The following is a 17,381-nucleotide window of genomic DNA, read 5'->3' as shown; positions in this document are numbered from 1 at the left end:
AAAATATTGCATGTATTTATATTATGATTCCATGAATATTACAATTTTATGTCTCATGTTTTCTTTTCATCGGAGGATTAAGTTACAAGGTTTAAGTGAATATTTATTTTGTTCAATTTTTTCGCGTATTATTTGTGTTGCAAAAATTCAGGTCAACAACAGCATTTAGAATGACAAAACAAATACAATCTTAAACCCATGCAACGCACAAACATCATGCTAGTGTCAAAAACGATGGGCACCCCCCACGAGTGCTATCGAAATACACAAGTTGTCTCATAATTCACGTGTCGTGATTGCACCTCCACCATATCACCTAAAAGGTGAACTTACAAATTATTTGCATCACATGTATTTCATTTCCTACAAGGCAAAGAAGATATTGGGAAGAATTAACAACATAAGAAGATCCCTACCCTAGAAAATGCCAAAGCCGCTAATTAAAGACCTTTTCAAATTTGTTTTGGACTCTTTTGGTTCAATCGATCCCTCCACACAAAAGCTCTCGTTAAAACGCCAGATTCAACTCTTGCTCTCTCCTTATATATATGAACTTTATGTCCTCTCATCTCACAAACTCAGTTTTGCAAAAAGCAAAAAAAAGCTCCCAAACTCGTTTTGTCCCACTTTGTGCTCGAAACCCTCGTCGGAATCCCAAAGAAACAGCCAAGAGTTTCAGAGAAATCAAGAAGACGACTTCGCAGCTTTCTAAACGCCATACCCACTTCCCAAGAACCAAGACTTTGAACCTTCTCGATTGAAACGATGGAATTCAAGGTCATAAAGAAGAAAATGTGGATCTTTTCTCCCTGAAAATCTCCCCCTCTCTCTCTCTCCTCTCTCTCTCTCTCTCGAACCCATTTCTTGATCCTTGTCTTGTCTCGTGATGGAAGTTATGACCATAATTGCAATATCACTGACCGGGACCATCAGCAACCGACACAACTTCCCCCTCCAAACACTCTCCTTCTGGTTTGCCCCCACCACCCGCCCGCCTGGCGCTTCCTTGTTCGACTCCTGAAGAAAGTTCCGAGTCTTTCTATTGTCGTTGTTTTCATTTAGGAAATAGGAAAGTTTCTATATGACTCCTTACACTAGCTATTATGAACGGGGTTTATTTGGGTCGGACCCGCATCAAATGTTCGACCCGCTTTTGCGGGCTAAAGCGTCGGCGCCGACAGTGGCCACGCCGCAGTCGTTGGTGTTGGATGGTGAGAAGAGCGAGCTTGTGATCAAGGCTCCGAACAGAGCGGTGAAGAAGAATGTTTCGGAGGAGAAGGCGTTGGCCGCATTGAGGAATCACAGTGAGGCCGAGAGGCGGAGGAGAGAGAGGATCAATTCGCATCTCGCCACTCTCCGCGGCTTAGTGCCCAGCGATGAAAAGGTAATTGATTTCATTTTTTTTTTCGCTTTCGTTCGTGTTACAATCCAAAGATTCTTGTGTAGTGGAGTTTGGGAGAGGGTGGGACCTTTTGTTCGATTTCTTTTCTAAATTTAGGAGGGTAAAAAAGAGACGATCTCCAACCTTATAACATAGAGAAATGTGGAATTCGTCTTTCAAGAATTTGTGACTAACAATATGCTGATATTCTCGTAACGGCAAAAAAACTGTTCTACTGGCAAAACCCTTATAACATTTCATCTTGAAATGGCATAGGTGAAGGAGATAACTTTGTGTATAATAGTCATTTAGTAGAACTTACAATAGTATTGGCTTATGACATATAGTCTCGAAATGGCACATGTGAAGGAGATAATTTTGCATATGATAGTCGTTTAGTAGAGCTTACAATAGTATCGGCTATTGAAAAAGGGTCCTCACTTTTACAAGGTGTGTGATGAGCGTTCAACAATTATAACAATTTACATCAGTTGAATTTTAGGAAATTGTCTCACCCAATTTGAAGATATTTGAAATATGTATACACCACACACACAAATTACAGTACAATACAACCAGGTTACAACTATAGTTATATATCATACGAAGTCTATGTGTCGTCACATAGATTGACAATAGACTGAACATTCTAATTAATTCATACTATATCTTAATCTGGTCGATGCTGTGTGTGTGCAAAGGCCATGATGGTCTCCCCAACTTGCATTCTTACATCCCAACACTGCCTCGCAATCATTTTGTGGTTGTGCTCCACCGGTTAAGAGATGATTCCTTTGTTTTGATCCATTACATGACATGGAAAATCTTTTAGACAAAAATTGCTATTGAGATTCTGGGCAGAGGCTTGCGATGCTTAAGTTGGTAAAGTAATGCCCCTAGGCGGAATATTTATGGATCAAGCTCTTATTTTCATACTTGTCATTCCTTAACTTAACTCTGACTATATTTGATAGAACAAAGAAAGGTTTCTTGAAATTTGGGTTGGAATGATATTAGATATCATTGCGTTCAAATGAAAGGTTGGAACAACCCTAAAAAGGGCTTAGATACATAAAATGAGCATTTGGAGAAATTTGACTCAGTAGCAACACGTTCGATTGTCATTTATCATACGCAATATGGGGGAAACCCAAGCAAGAAAGCTAAGCATTTGGTGCTTTCCTTGACATGTGCGTAGTTTCCCACCTAAGCTTGGGTTTGACTTTCTCAAGTTGATCGAACGAAATAATAGTTCATGCCATGGCATGATGACACCAAGTGACCAAATCGAAAGTGTTTTTCTACTCTGTCTTGAACAGTTGACCCTACTTTTCCATTCCAATAATACATTTTCTTAGAAGGAATTTGCAAGTCGTGTCCGCGAAAGCCCACCCTCTTCGATGCATCGTAGAGCTCGAAATAGTCAAACCTTATTTCATCAAAATCTCAAATTTCCTTTTCTTCTAAATTTAGGAAAGATTGGTTGTCTCCCAATTTTGTGCATATCTAGGGAAAGGCGCACTCAGAACTTCCTAGAATTAGGTGCGTCTATTCCTGATCTAGGCTCACATTTTCGTGCACAAATTGTCACATCGTGAACAGCATCCACATTGATTCGTGTGAGTAAAGTCAATAAATCAATATTATAGTCAATCGTGGAGGCCAAGTTGTGCAGACATAGATGTAATTGGAATGTTACCAGGGACGGCATGGTTTGGGGCGGCCTAAATGGCCAAAGAGTTCATAGATTAGCTCTCATAGATTCCTAGTTACATGTAGATATTGAAAAGTCAAATGCCAATTTCAGTGACATATGTTGCGCAGAAATCTTGCCCGTGACATAGACATTCACGAGAGAGACTGATAATGTAGTTAACCAAAGAAGACAACAAATTTGTTTGAATCACGTATCCGAGTTTTAGCTCGCATCTATTATCTTCACAAAGTTAGTTTGATATCTTGTAAACTAAAATTCTAAAAAGGGTTTCCCTGTTGTCGAAGAAAAGTTAATTTTTGTCACCCCTTTTATAAATAGTTTTGCATAAGTTGAGGGAAGGAATGTAAATATTAAGTTATTGAGTAATGTCGGACGCATTAAAATCGATATAAAAAATTATGCGAAACTATTTATAAACGTACAAGTTTTTTAGTTTATAGAAGTGGGGCACCTAGATCATTTTGGTGATTTTTACGAGGAGGGAGATTCTCTGGAGTTATGGGGTAAAAGGACGTAGTCCAATTATTTTAAAAATGCAGGAGTTCGCCTAAAAACCTACACCTAAGATTCCTGTGTATGCGTGCGTGAAAGATAACATTGTAACCATAGAGGTTGCAACCACCGCATAAATGATTGCGCAATCTCAAGTGACCCCGGTTCGGGGTTGGCCGAGGATAAAACCTCGAATCCGAGGTCGTGGCTTTGGTAACGCCGGCTTTGGGGAGAAAGAGAGGGAGGGAGGGAGAGGTGGCAAGGGAGATGGAGAGGGGCAGGCGATGCGAGCAGTGATGTCAGGTGGCTCGAACCGGGGTCGGTGGTGACCGCGGTGGGGCGATGACAGCACAAAGTAGAGTTGTGTGCAGTGTAGTGGAGTCGAGGGAAAACAAAGGTAAAATAAACAAGAAAGAAAGGGGGAAAAGGGAAGAAAAGCAAATGGTAGAACAAAACTTGGCTGCCAAAAGTTCTATCATGTCCTTCTTGAGACCACCTCAATTCCTATTGATTTGCTCCCTGGACCAACTTCTCTACTGTCACTCGTTAGTGCCCTTTCTAGGTTTCACTTTGATGATCAACTCGACTCAGTAATTTCTGCAGGGTGGCCCTGCCAGAAATCGACGTCACAACCCTCATTTGTGTCTGGAGTTGAATGGTGACAATGTTCAAGAAGCATTAACACTTTCCCGATTAGGTAGTTCACTCGTAGTAGCCTTTGGAAAAAATGTGGCATCAAAGGAAGAAGAATCCCCTAACCAAAAATATATACATAGAAATCGACTTTCCTCATTCTAATTCATGTTCCCTATAATCTTTCGTCAGGTTCTAATGGATTGGTAATTGAAATGAGATCTATGTTAACTTTAGACATGTACATATTGCTAGATGGACAAAGCCACATTGCTTGCTCATGTGATCGAGGAGGTGAAAGAGCTGAAGAAGACAGCACTAGAGGCAAGTAAAGGCCTTCTCGTGCCGATGGACGCCGACGAAGTCAAAGTGGAGCCGCTCGATGAAGCCGCCGGAAATGGTACGTTTTCTTTCAAGGCATCTATCTGTTGCGAATATCGACCCGAGCTGCTTTCTGATCTCAGGCAGGCTATCAATGCCCTCCGCCTAAAGATTGTGAAGGCCAAGATATCGACTCTCGAAAGCCGCTTGAGGAACGATTTCATCTTCTCGAGCGGCAAAGAGGAGTTTAGTTACGACTCGAGTGTGCAACGACAGCTTCTCGCGAGCTCGATTCGGCAGGCTCTCTGTAATGTCCTGGCTAAAACTTCTATCTCGACTGAGTACTCGCCAAGAACGACACTCCCAAGTAAACGGCGAAGAGTCTCTTCCGTCGATTCCTCGAGCTCATCATTGTGAGGGATTGGATTATGAAATCGGCGACAGAGACTATTGTAGATAGCGTGTCACGACGTACTTATATACGTCCTAATAAGTGTCTGTGTACGTAGTTGAGATTAATCCTTTCAGGAATATTGAACGTTCGATATGTAAAAGCTGACGACGAAATTGTACGAGACTTGTGCTAGGGTTTTCTGTACGCCTTGATGTATAATAATAAGTGTGTTGAATAAAAGGGAGGAAACTAAGTCCTGCCGTGAATTTGTCGTGCATGGTCAATTGTCATACAGGGCAGAGAATATTGAGAAATCATTGTTCTACCGAAAACTAGAAAGCAACTTATTGAGTATTTATTATGTTTTAAGAAATTTATCAGAATATTTAAATATTAAATCATACATTCACCTAACAATCCAATTCAAAAGGTTAAACCTGTAGCTGGAGGAATGCAACATATATGTAAAAGTATATAAACCCTCTCACGTCCAAACGGAATTAAGAACGGCACGTTGAATTTGATTAACAAGGGGTTGCACACGCAACATAAACCAGGTAGAACCTAGCTCAGTATCATGTCAAATTTTGTAGGACCACTATAAGCCGTTTTCATAGTTTAATCTGTTAAATGAATGGGTGATTTAATATTTATATATTTTAGAAAAATCATTGTTTGTGCTCATTATTTTTTGTTTCCAAATTCAGTGCCACCGTTAGGTAATTGGCATTTGTTTCGCTTAATTTTTTTTGTGAAAGAATAAAGATTGATTAATGAGTCGGTTATTTATGGTTGCAGAAGCATCCTCTATTTAATGGAATGTCATCAATAATGCAGTTAAATATCTTAGAAACGAAAAAAAAAATTTCCATAAGCAATCGATGCATTTTTAAATGAATAATGTCGAAAAATTCCACTAGCAATTGATAGAAACAAAAAAGCGTAGTTTTCTTCTTAAAAGTGCACGATGATACGCTGTATCCCTGTTGACGCATGAACAGTTTTGCCGCTTAATCATGGTCAAAGGACATAACGAGGAAACATCCTCATAACACACGTTTACCACTAGACTTTCTTTAGTAGATTTGATGGCAAGAACTCAGAAATTTTGACCGCAGTAATAACTCCTGTTTTTAATCCACTTCGGGAGTTCATTCTTTATACCACTTTCTTTTGCAGCTGAGAGGGTGCTCTACGGGTCTCATGGCCCGGTTTCGGGTCCGTAGCATTTTATGTTGTAGGGTTGCAGAACCGAACGAGTTACAACTGGGCTTGAAACCGCTCATGCTCCCTCCTCTGTCTCTAAAACTGCTCTTGCTTGTGGAAGTGCATAAATTGGTGGACATGTACCTGTTGCCTATGCTGCTGGTGACTCGACCTTTTATGGTTCAGGGAGGAGGCATAATGCAGCCGATCTGCTCAATGCTACAAATCCAGTGAATATTCGAGTTGCAGTGTATGCAGCGTGGAAAGAGTACTATTGGCATCTACTTTGCAGTCTTCGAGGTCTAGGCTATCTGATGGATGGTTTACCAGGGTAAGATAGAAGGGTATCACCACATTGTGGTGCGGGAACATTGGCCTCCTTGTTATGGTTCCTTCACTCGAGCTAACTGCATGGGATATTGCATTTTCACTACTAGAAGACCAGTCATTATATAGTAGAGACAACACTTCCTCCTCTACCCCTAGTGGAACTCCCTTTAGAGGATGCTCCTCTTTGAATCATGACTCTAGACATAATTCATGACATTTCAAAGCCACATAGGTAAAATCATGGAACATGTAACGTTTGTTCATGTACTTTAACCCTCTTTCACGTGGAAATCAAAATGGACGATGACGAGAGAATTGGCTTTTGGAGAGATAAAAGTGTAAGGTACAAGATAATTAGAATCCGCTAATAATGTGATAACAAAACAAATCCATCGGGCGATAGATTGTTGAGGAAAAGGCTTTTGTGTTTTAGGCAGACGACAGGCATTCGATTTAGTGTAAGCCACAAAGGGCAAACAACATCGTGTGAAGGTTATCCACCTGAATTGTCAGGTCGTGTGTTCGCACATTCCCTTCTCTTTGTTGACTTGTGGTAAAAGTTGATACTGATCATGAAATCTCATTATTTTGTGCCATATCATCCATCGTTGTCGATTGCCACCACTATAGTCATAGTTGAACTAGCCCGTGATGATACATCAAACCTAGGACGCTAAAAAATACACAGCAACACCAACCCTCAACCATGGTCTTTTCCGTTAGGTCAAACATTGATGGCAATCTTCATCCAACGTCCATGGTGATGGCTACGATTCCTTCCTTGAGATATCTACGAAACAATGATACACATGGGAAGCACCAATCAAAAATCCATGCTAATATTCGTTTTTGAGGATGCCCCACTCTAGGGAGAGAGCATAGGGAGTTTAACCTCAAATTTGATAACATTTTCAGTTAGCCCCACCTCACTCAAAAGTTAAGTCATTGAGTCATGAGCCAACTAATATTATCAAACTGCTCTATCCATGTTCAATTGTTGATTTGATTCTTTGTTCCTAGCATGCTCACATGAGCATCTCTCAACATTTCTTTTTTTAATCAATGCGAGTTTTCATATTTCATTTTTTGTTGTGTGATTGGTTTACTATTAAAGAACAAGTCCAAGTAAAGATATCTCTCTATAACATGAGATGACAATTGTTGCGAAAATCAAGGGACCAAAAACAAAATAAGAAAATAAATTGGATATCATATTTATGTGATTCGGTAGATGTAATCTACTTTACAGGCAGAGCAACATATGATTTAACTATAGATCTTGCCATATAAAAATTATAACCACACTAAAGTCACTCAAATACTTTTAGTGTTTCTCGACCCCCAATTACACTAAATAACTCGCAATATTTAGCCTGCACAATTTCTCGGGAAACAATATGTCAGTCTCACAAAAAAAAAAGTACACAATTTTACCACAAGTTTCACTGCTACAACACCGATTCTTCTTTGGATGTAATTCACGAGTAAGCCGACCGTGGATGCTGCACCAATGGCATCTGCTCGTGAGAACTTTAAGTCCAACCTCAACTTCAATGGCAAATCAAGGGTTAAAGACCAATCCCATACACACATTATTTATAAATTTAGGAAAATTGTAGGTGTGGAATTCCTTGCCCGACTCAAATATTTGATTCCTACTTCAAGTAAGAAACTTTGGCCATTTGCTTTCCAAGATCGGACGCCGAAAAACTTCACTTTCATGTAATCGGACTTCTACACAATTCAATCCAAGCTGGATTTTGTTAAATGGACTCAATTCGAGACATAATTCTAATAACAATTATAAATATTTTAGCAATGTTGGGTTCACTTATTAATCTGTTTTATTTCACCTTGTTAATTTTGTCGCTTTTAGAAGTCAAGTCTACCACTTAAATCCTCTGGTGACCTTCTTCAAAAGTAGGATGATGACACTTTTCGCCATCTTATTTAGAGCCCACCAAAGGCAAACATGTGATTGCTCAGCACACCCCTGTTGACATCCCAAACGCCTTTTTGTTCATTCTTCACCAATGACACGAAGGCAAAGTGCACTTGACAAAACATCACGAGGCCTCTTTGGATGCATCACGAGAATGTAAAATTTGGTTCCTCAAGCAGTTGTAGTCTCGAAAACTATCATTGTGGGCGTGCAGTGGTAGAATTTGGATAACTTTTTCTTCCAAGTCTTGCACAAAATTGACGTTAATATGGCCAATAATTAGTCGATTGGGATCCTAATAAGATTGATTTATCCTTTCGCTATGTAGGTACAAAAACAAAGGGCGAGGAGAAAAACCGGTCATTTCGTGGTTTAAGTAAGTAATTGGGACTTCGATGCAAATTATCTATGCTAACCGGATCGACTCATCTGTATCTTTTAACATTTTGTTGGGTCCAATTACTGAATGGCATCATGGCTACGAAGCTAGAAAAGACGAGCCATAAGTTCAAGACTAGGAAAAAGGCACTACAAGTGCCATAACTTTCATACATAGTTCACTTGAATGCCGTAACTTTTCAATTGATCATTTCGATGTCATAACTACAAAAAAAAAACCACCATAAGTGTCGAAAATCCGACGTGGCATGGCATTTGTAGTGAAAGTTTTCTAAAAGTAATGACACTCAAATAATCTTTTGAAAAGTTATGACATTCAAGTGAACGTTTTTTAAAAATCATGCCACTCAAGTGATTGATTGAAAAGTTATGGTATTCAAAATCATGCCACCAGGATTGTGGGATTATAATAGCTGTAAACATTTCATTTGAATAGATAAAGTTCCTTGTAAAAGCGACATGTGACGAGAAAAATTCAATTGTGCAAATTCTAGAACCCCAACAAAAGTAAATTATGGTCGGTTGACCCCATTTGAGAGGGAAAGATCAAAATAATTAAGCAAGCACATTCAACATTTCATGCCTGTGACTAATGGAAGGCCCGTGACTAAAAATTCTTTTGTGGTACACTTCATGAGAGCACCAAGAAAACCACGTTTCCGGATTGAACACTTCTCCGTTTCATCCACCAATACCAGATGGCCAATCCAAGCAGTTGCTTATTTTAGCAGACTATTCACACGTGGAGCAATTGTCCCCAAGTGGGTTCGAAGGAAAAAATGGGTAGTGCAATTCGACATGGCTTTCCCTAGCATCCGTCAAATGACACCACCAAAAGCGAACCCACCAATACTTCTTGAGTCAAAAGGAGATATTGATAAGGACATAGGTCAATTTGGGTGATTAATTCGCTACACATGGTGCACCCATTTGTACATAATTTCGTATGTGACTTGATCATACATAGTCCAATCGACTGTTGTATTGATAGATAAATCTCGAAAAACCTCAAACTATCACGACACGTTTTAAAACTTTGAGAATGTGTAATAGAGCAGTGGCCATAACCGATGACAAAGGTGTGTTGATTACACTGACTTTGCACAGGTGGAAATGCTTATAGATCGTATCTTGATACTAAACTGCATGTGTATCGCTATCATAATCTTTTCGGCTAGAACTTACTTTTTCACATTGACCATGTTGCTCAATCTATTACAATGGTGAGATAAACGGAGAAGTAAGTAACAAATAGAAACAAGACACAAGGACTTACGTGTTTTGGTTCGAAAATGAAATCTATATTTATGGGGAGAGTGGCAACGATGAATTTACTAATGGAAAATTGGAGATTACAAGCTCGAATAAAAAACTCTCGTACCCAAATCTAGACATGAGCATGAGACGTGAGGAATCCGTGTCCGTAGGGCGCTGGCCAAATCGTACCTGCAAAAAAGCCCATGGGGCATTAGGCGGGGCACGGGGTGGAGCAAGAGGCGAGGCGAGGACTGTCTTAGCCCTACCCTACCCCTGAAATCCGCCCTATTTGTATTCTTTCAAAAATTATTTTCACAATATAAAGACATGAAAAAACTATAAGGACAGCCTCTTCTCCTTACGAGCCTTGCCTTTATGGGAGATACAAGCTTCAAAGTTCCTCTATATAATCAATGTGGGGCAACTGTTCACTTTGTCCCGCATTGCATCTTCACTTTGTCCCGCATTGACTATTGTGAAGTTTAAGCTTGTTTGATTCTACCCATGAGTTCATCCTTTTCAAAGCACCCACCCATGAGTTCCTTTATTTTTAGATATATCACACATTATAGTACTATTAAAAATGCCAACTTTTTTTCCTTAAAATATAGGGCGGTGGCCGGAGAGGCCCTATCACGTCAAGGAGACCACTCTCGCCCTCGCCACACCCCGCATGGGATGCATGGTAATGGCGGGGCAAGTTTTTAGCCAATGGGGATCGTCATCCCACCTTCACCCCGTGCCCTTCCCTACCCAAGTCATGGATTACATCCAATCGATCCTCACTTAGTGTTTCACTCGATCTTTCAATTGTTTTCCTCCCGAAACCTTAGAGAGAAGATATTGTAATATTAACATGGAGAATGACGGGATCTTATAATTTAAGTTAATGTGAAATTACCAAAAAAATAAACGAGGGACGATAAAGGACACCAAAGATTTACGTGTCAATACCTACATCCATGAGAGAGTCAACAGTAAATAATTTACTAATAATAAGAGAATTAAAGTTACAATTGCTCACACGTTCGAGCATTTTTCATTCCTAAATTACATCTAAATTCAAAGTATTTATAAATAAATAACTTAATAGGATATAATGCTCCTTGTTCGTGGCACACCTTAGTGCGGCTCAGTGTGCGTCTGCACTGTGCGACAGCTTCTTTCGCTGAAGGAACCTACTGGCGGCTGCTCGATTTGTGTCAGCAAAAAACAAAAAAATTTCTTTTTTTGTGTGCCCTTTTAATGGAGTCAACAAAACCAACTTTGAGTGGGACGCACCCAATTTTCTTCTCCCTTGTGTGCAGCTACTGCAGGGTAGAAAGTAAAAAACAAAACCCTTGCTTTCTTCACTTTCCTGTTTTTCTTTGACTTGGCCCCACACATAAATATAATATATATAAAATGTGCCCTTATTCTGTCCTGCAGTGGAAAAAAAAGAGCTATTAATCATAATCCAAAAAGAAAATGCACAGAGACTCAAATTTAAGGCATAATTTAACTTAAGTCGATGTTTGTAGCAAATCATAGTACTTATCATCCATGCTGCTCTTCCAACGCCCTGACGGACACTTACTCTCCACATATGCCAATCGAGCTCAAGCTTTGCTTGAACTTTGCCAAAAGAACAAGGTTAGTCATCATATTTATGGAGTTCTCCGCTATAGCGATCTTTTTCACAATGACTTTACCCTGTGTTAAGACATCTCGGATGAAGTGGTATCTAATGTCAATATGTTTCGTTCGCTCGTTATAAACCAGATTATATGCTAAATATATCATACCTTGGTTATCACAGTGTATATCAAGACTTTTCTGATCAAACCAAAGGTCCAAGAGCAAACCTCTTAGCCATATCGCCTCATTTGCTATAAAAGTCAGTGTCATGTACTCTGATTAGTTGAAGACAAGGCAACGAGGTCTTGTAAGGATGTCTTCCAATTCACTGCACTGCTTGCTAGCATAAATAAATATCCTACCAAAGATTTGCACTCATCCAAGTCACCGGCGTAATCCGAATCCACATATCTTATGGTCTCACTACGGTCTCACTACCATTACCGTCCCTTAGATACATTATACCAATGTCTGATGTCCCTTTTAAATATATGAGGATCCATTTCACAGTTTCCCAATAAGCTTTAATAAGATGCTTCATGTAACGGCTAATGATGCTCATTGCTTATATTCATACATAATACTACCCATTATACTAGAATAAGGAACGCATGACATATGCTTCTCCTCCTCCTCAGTTCGCGGTGATAATTTATCAGAAAGTTTAAAGTGCTTCGCTAAAGGTGTACTTACAGATTTTGTTGATTATATATTAAAACGTGCCATAATCTTCTTAATATATGTCTTTTGGAACAGACGTAAAACTCATGCAGTCCTATCATACAAAATCTCAATACCCAATATTTTCTTTGCAGCACCTAAATCTCTAACCTCTTCAGCACTCAACTGCCTCTTCGGCACATCAATATTAGACATATTCTTAGTTGCTATCAACATATGATCAACATATGATAATAGATAAATCAAACATCCATCATTCAATCTCCTAAAGTAAACATAGTTATCCATCTGACTTTTCAATTAGTCCTGATTAGCCATAAAAGCATTAAAATGCTTATGCCTATGAGATTGTTTTAGCCCATATAAATATTCCTTCAATAAACAAATGTGGTCTTCCTTACCCGGAATAGCAAATTCCTTTGACTACCTCATGTAAATCCGTTCCTCCAACTCTCCATGAAGAATTGTCATTTTACATCTAGCTACTCTAACTCGAGATATTGTGCAGCAACTAAGGCAAGTAATATATGAATAGAAATTTGTCTTACCATAAGAGCAAACACATCATTGTTGTAAATGCCCTCCTACTATGTATACCCATTCGGAACAAGTCTCGCCTTATACCTCGCCGTCTCGACACCAGGAATGCCTTCCTTCTGTTTTTAGGCCTACTAGCTTCCAACAATCTTTTGGCTCTTGAGTACTTTGACCGGCTCCCATGTCTAATTTCAATGGAATGATTCCATCTCTTTGCTCACAGCCTTTAGGCATTGCGACGACTCAGAACTAGCTATTGCCTCAGAGTAAGACGGAGGCTCATATGTCTCCACCATGTCACCTATAGTCAATGCATAAGCAATATCTATATAACTATAATGTACCAGTGGTTTAATTAACCCTTCTCTGTCTGCCTGCAACTATAGTGTACTGTGGCTATGCTTGTTGTTCAATATCACCGACTTGAAGATGAGGCAGACAGAAGTATGCACTTCTTTCCGAATAGTTGTAATCTAGAGTAATCAACAGTTTTCCCCGACCATACTTCTTCATGAGTCTTTCACTTTACAGTAGATAATGGAGATTGATTAACCAAGTAACATGCCATGTTCACTACTTCGATCCAAAATTCATTGCCTAATCCTACATGTAAAAGCATGCACCGAGCTCGCTCAAGTAAAATTATGTTCTTATGTTCTACTTGCCATTTTGCTGTGGTGTCCCGAGTATTGTGCGGTGTCTCACTATCCCTTATCTCTCGTAGAACTCAGTAAAATATTTACCACATAACTCCATGTCATATTAATTTTCAGGCACTTGATTTGTTTATTTGACTGATTCTAAATCAATGCCTTAAATTTCTTAAACCGATGGAACACATCAGATTTGTGTGCTTCAGAAAGTATACCCATACCTTCCTCAAGTAGTCGTGGATAAATATCAGCATATATCGGGCACCTTCTTTTGAAGGAACTAGAGATGGGCCCTAGACATCTGAACGAATATAGCCAACCGGTTACTTGGTTGAATGAAAATGTGTAGTATATTTGATTCAGTGCTGCTTCCCGAAGATGCAGTGCTCACACAAGTCCAACTTCCCTGTCTTTTGACCCTTCAATAACCCCTCTTACTCGGTATCGTCATACCTGCCTCACTCATGTGCTCTAATCGCACATGCCATAACTGAGTCAAGTCAGAGTTTGACTGACTTGATGAAATTGTAGCAGTCACAGTCTCTCTCGGTAGATGATAGGGATAACATGCTTTCTTCCCTTTCATCACTATCATAGCACCGCGAGAGATCTTCAACACTTCACCTTGAACGGTGTACTTACACCTGATGCCATCAAGTGTCCAAGAGAAATAATATTTTTCTGGAGTTCCGATACATGCCTCACATCTGTCAATGTGTGTACCACCCCATCGTGCATCCGAATATGAACTATCCATATCCACACAAACTTGTAGGCTATATTATTCCCCGTCAGAACTCTACCACCATCTGCAGTTTGGTAAGTAGTAAATCAGTTCCTATGAGGCGTCATATGATAAGAACTCTTCAAATCTAGCACTCATTCGTCTCCTTATGAACTAGTAGTTACTCAAAAGATAGTCTTTGCATTACTAGTCCTCTCCTTAGCAACGTTTGCTGCATTGCTTGTGGCATTCTGCTTATAACCTTTATTCCTCAACTTCGGACAATCTCTCCTTATATGCCTCTCCTCGTGACACTTGAAGTACTTCATGCGTTCCTTAGACTTTTTATGACGTGACTTTGACTTGCTTTTATCTCTACTGCTACTGGACCCTCGATGTTGGTCTCTACCTTGATTCAATAGCCCTGCGCTACATTCTACGTTTCTCGCAACTTTCTCTGCCACTCTTTAAAGAATAAAACGGATTTTACCTCTTTCGAGGTAATCGTAGTACACCTTAATAGTAGTGAATTAGTAAAGTGCTCCCACAACTCTTGTAAAGAAGCTAACAACATCATGCCCTATTCTTCATCATCAAGAATTTTACCAACGTTCTTTAAATCCATCATGAGTTTAATAAACTCATCTAGGTGAGACTAATCGACGTACCTTTAGTACATCGAAACGGAAACATCCTCTTCAACATGTGTAAGCGATTATTTAAATCCTTTGTCACGTTGAGGATATGAAGCTTTGCTCACAATGCCATGGAATCCTTCTCTCAATCATCTCTATTTACACTTCACCCGATAGATTCAATAAAATTATATTTTTTGCTTTCCTCATTAGCACGTCCTTTTTGGCATCTCTCATTGTTTCGGGCGACTCATCCTTAACCTCCAACGCTTCAACCACACCTTGAGTTGTTTATAATGCCTCCATCTTGATGCTTAATAACCCAAAGTTATTCCTTCCATTAAACTTTTCACTTTTTACTTTCGCTCCAAACATAATTGCAATAACAGATTTTCAGAAAATAATCAGCCCAATTGACTATCGCTTTGGATGGCAATGTGATGCCAAAAGACTAGTTTTGACAAGCAAAACTCATTTTCTATGTCTAAAGGTGATTTGTGCCATGTGTATCAATGGCGAAAGATTGTTCAACTCTCTATCATTCCTAGGTCAAACTTAATGATTTCTTGAAAATGAGGGCCAAATTTGAGATGTCTAGAAAAAAAATTCTAGAGATTAGTCATACATTAAATCATGTTTGTAAATATTTTTAAACTTAAAATTATTGTGGTGTGAGGCATGTGGGGGTGGGGAAATTTGCATACCCTCTAGGGATGTGGATAGAGCACACTAATATGACTCCCGTGGGGCATGAGGCGTGGATGGGGTATGTCTTATAAACTCCGTCTTTAGACCTATCCTTGACTTCGGGTTTTGATCCTTGCTCGAGCTGTTGACCCAAATTTGAGACATACTCGATAATTGATGATGAAATGTTAGTTCATGTACACCAATTATCAACATTGTGCAGATCAATTTCTATGTTCTAATGTTGTTAGTGTTACTAGCTGTTAAATGACTTTCAAAAAGTAGATGTTGTGTTTTTTTTCTCAGAAAAATTGTTCAAATAGTCTTGACCCTATTTTATGGATGCCAATGCAGTCCTAAACTTTCCAATTTCGCTAATTTAGTTCTAAACATCTGCACGAAATTTCTATATAGTCCTTCTGGCCAATTTTTATAAAAAATCACTGACGTGGCACGTGGTGGCAATGACTAGACCATCACGTCAGCGATTTCCAGCGAAAATTGACTAGAAATACTTTATTAGAATTTCGTGCAAAAGTATTTGACTAAATTAGCAAAATTGAAAATTTTAAGACTGAGTAGACATTCGTACAATAGGTTAAGGATTAAGTAATTTCTTTTTCTCCTTTATTTATATATTTTCTTTGCAAAGCGTGTATAGATCTAGCGAATGGAGAATAGGCAGATATTTGTCCTGGAGGCTCGAGACATTGACTTCTTAAGAAAGCAATTAGGTCGGCAGCTCACGGATAACTCCAACGCTGCCATGGTGTGTTATTATCAGAAGTTTGGCACAAAAAACCTAATGCCTGGTATAAGACAAGGATCTACATTTTCTTTTGGGTCCAGGGACAAGGGTCAACGTTGAAACTTTTGTTTGTTTTTCTTTTAAAGGTTTGCAATGTTCGAAATGAGAAAGATGTGCTACTTCATTGGACCTCTTCCAGAAGCAAAATTTTCTATTTGTTTTTCCTCTTGGGCAACTAGAACATTTACTTCAACCATCGAAAAGTTGACTTCCATGGTCCATTCCAATGAGCTCTAGAGTTTAGATCTTATTAAATGTGCCTCACGGTCCTCTCCCTTACTGATTCACAAGTCAAAACAATGCTTGTTGAAGCCGCCAAAGACTTTCTCTGGGTACTTCTTTAAGCCACAAGTGCCATGTTGCCAAGAAAACCTGGCTGTTACTGGGAATTTTGTAGGCCCGGAATCGAAATAATCCAATTTAGAAAAGGCCAAGAATAGATAAATGAGAGGAGGAAGTTGCACCGATAGCTCGTGTTAGGTACCACCCTATGGTGGTGAAGATAGTGGAGTGCTAACCAATTAGGACCATCTGAGATTGCAGGCACTTCCTTGGGCTCACGACAACCGTCTTTGTGTCACCCTTTTTGGTTCAAATGGTGTCCATATTGCATGAGGACAAAACATCATGTATTCTCATATGTAATACTCAGCGATATTATGGCGATTACGTCTATCTGCGTGATTGATGTATGTTTTAGTAGCTAAATAGAAAGGCATACAGTTGTAAATGTACGGCCATTTTCACTAATTCATATTATGAGATTTAGAATGTTCGTGATCAAATATGCTGTTAATAAGTATGGTAAGATATTTCTTTAACAAAATCCTGATGTTAACGGCTGAATGCACCGACGATGGAAATGAAAGTCGGGTTGTCAATACACACATGCCAATCATTTAACACGATCAATTCAAAAAGATTTTTTTTCCCTTGTAATTACATCTGTGTCTCCAAATGGAAGTGA

At 39.2% G+C, this 17,381-nt stretch overlaps 1 protein-coding gene across 2 annotated transcripts; it reads left to right on the top strand.

The window, feature by feature from the left end:
- Nucleotides 1–553: 553 nt before the first annotated feature.
- LOC115682062 (transcription factor bHLH106-like) lies at nt 554–5,178 on the top strand. 2 transcript variants are annotated; one of them, XM_056319541.1, is made up of 3 exons: nt 555–1,384; nt 4,479–4,623; nt 4,688–4,814. In XM_056319541.1, exons 1-3 carry the CDS (start codon nt 1,082–1,084, stop codon nt 4,711–4,713), a joined length of 474 nt encoding a protein of 157 aa, XP_056175516.1. In that variant the 5' UTR covers nt 555–1,081; the 3' UTR covers nt 4,714–4,814. The 2 variants fall into 2 exon arrangements, with proteins under 2 accessions (XP_030462058.1, XP_056175516.1); XM_030606198.2 differs by having other exon boundaries at nt 554–1,384; nt 4,479–5,178.
- The last annotated feature ends 12,203 nt before the right edge of the window (nt 5,179–17,381 follow it).

The sequence above is a fragment of the Syzygium oleosum genome, unplaced genomic scaffold (genome assembly GCF_021117445.2).
Source record: "Syzygium oleosum isolate NSW1041296 unplaced genomic scaffold, Sole_v2.1 Sole_v2.18, whole genome shotgun sequence".
Lineage (NCBI taxonomy): Eukaryota > Viridiplantae > Streptophyta > Magnoliopsida > Myrtales > Myrtaceae > Syzygium > Syzygium oleosum.
This window is presented reverse-complemented; position numbering and strand designations above follow the sequence as displayed.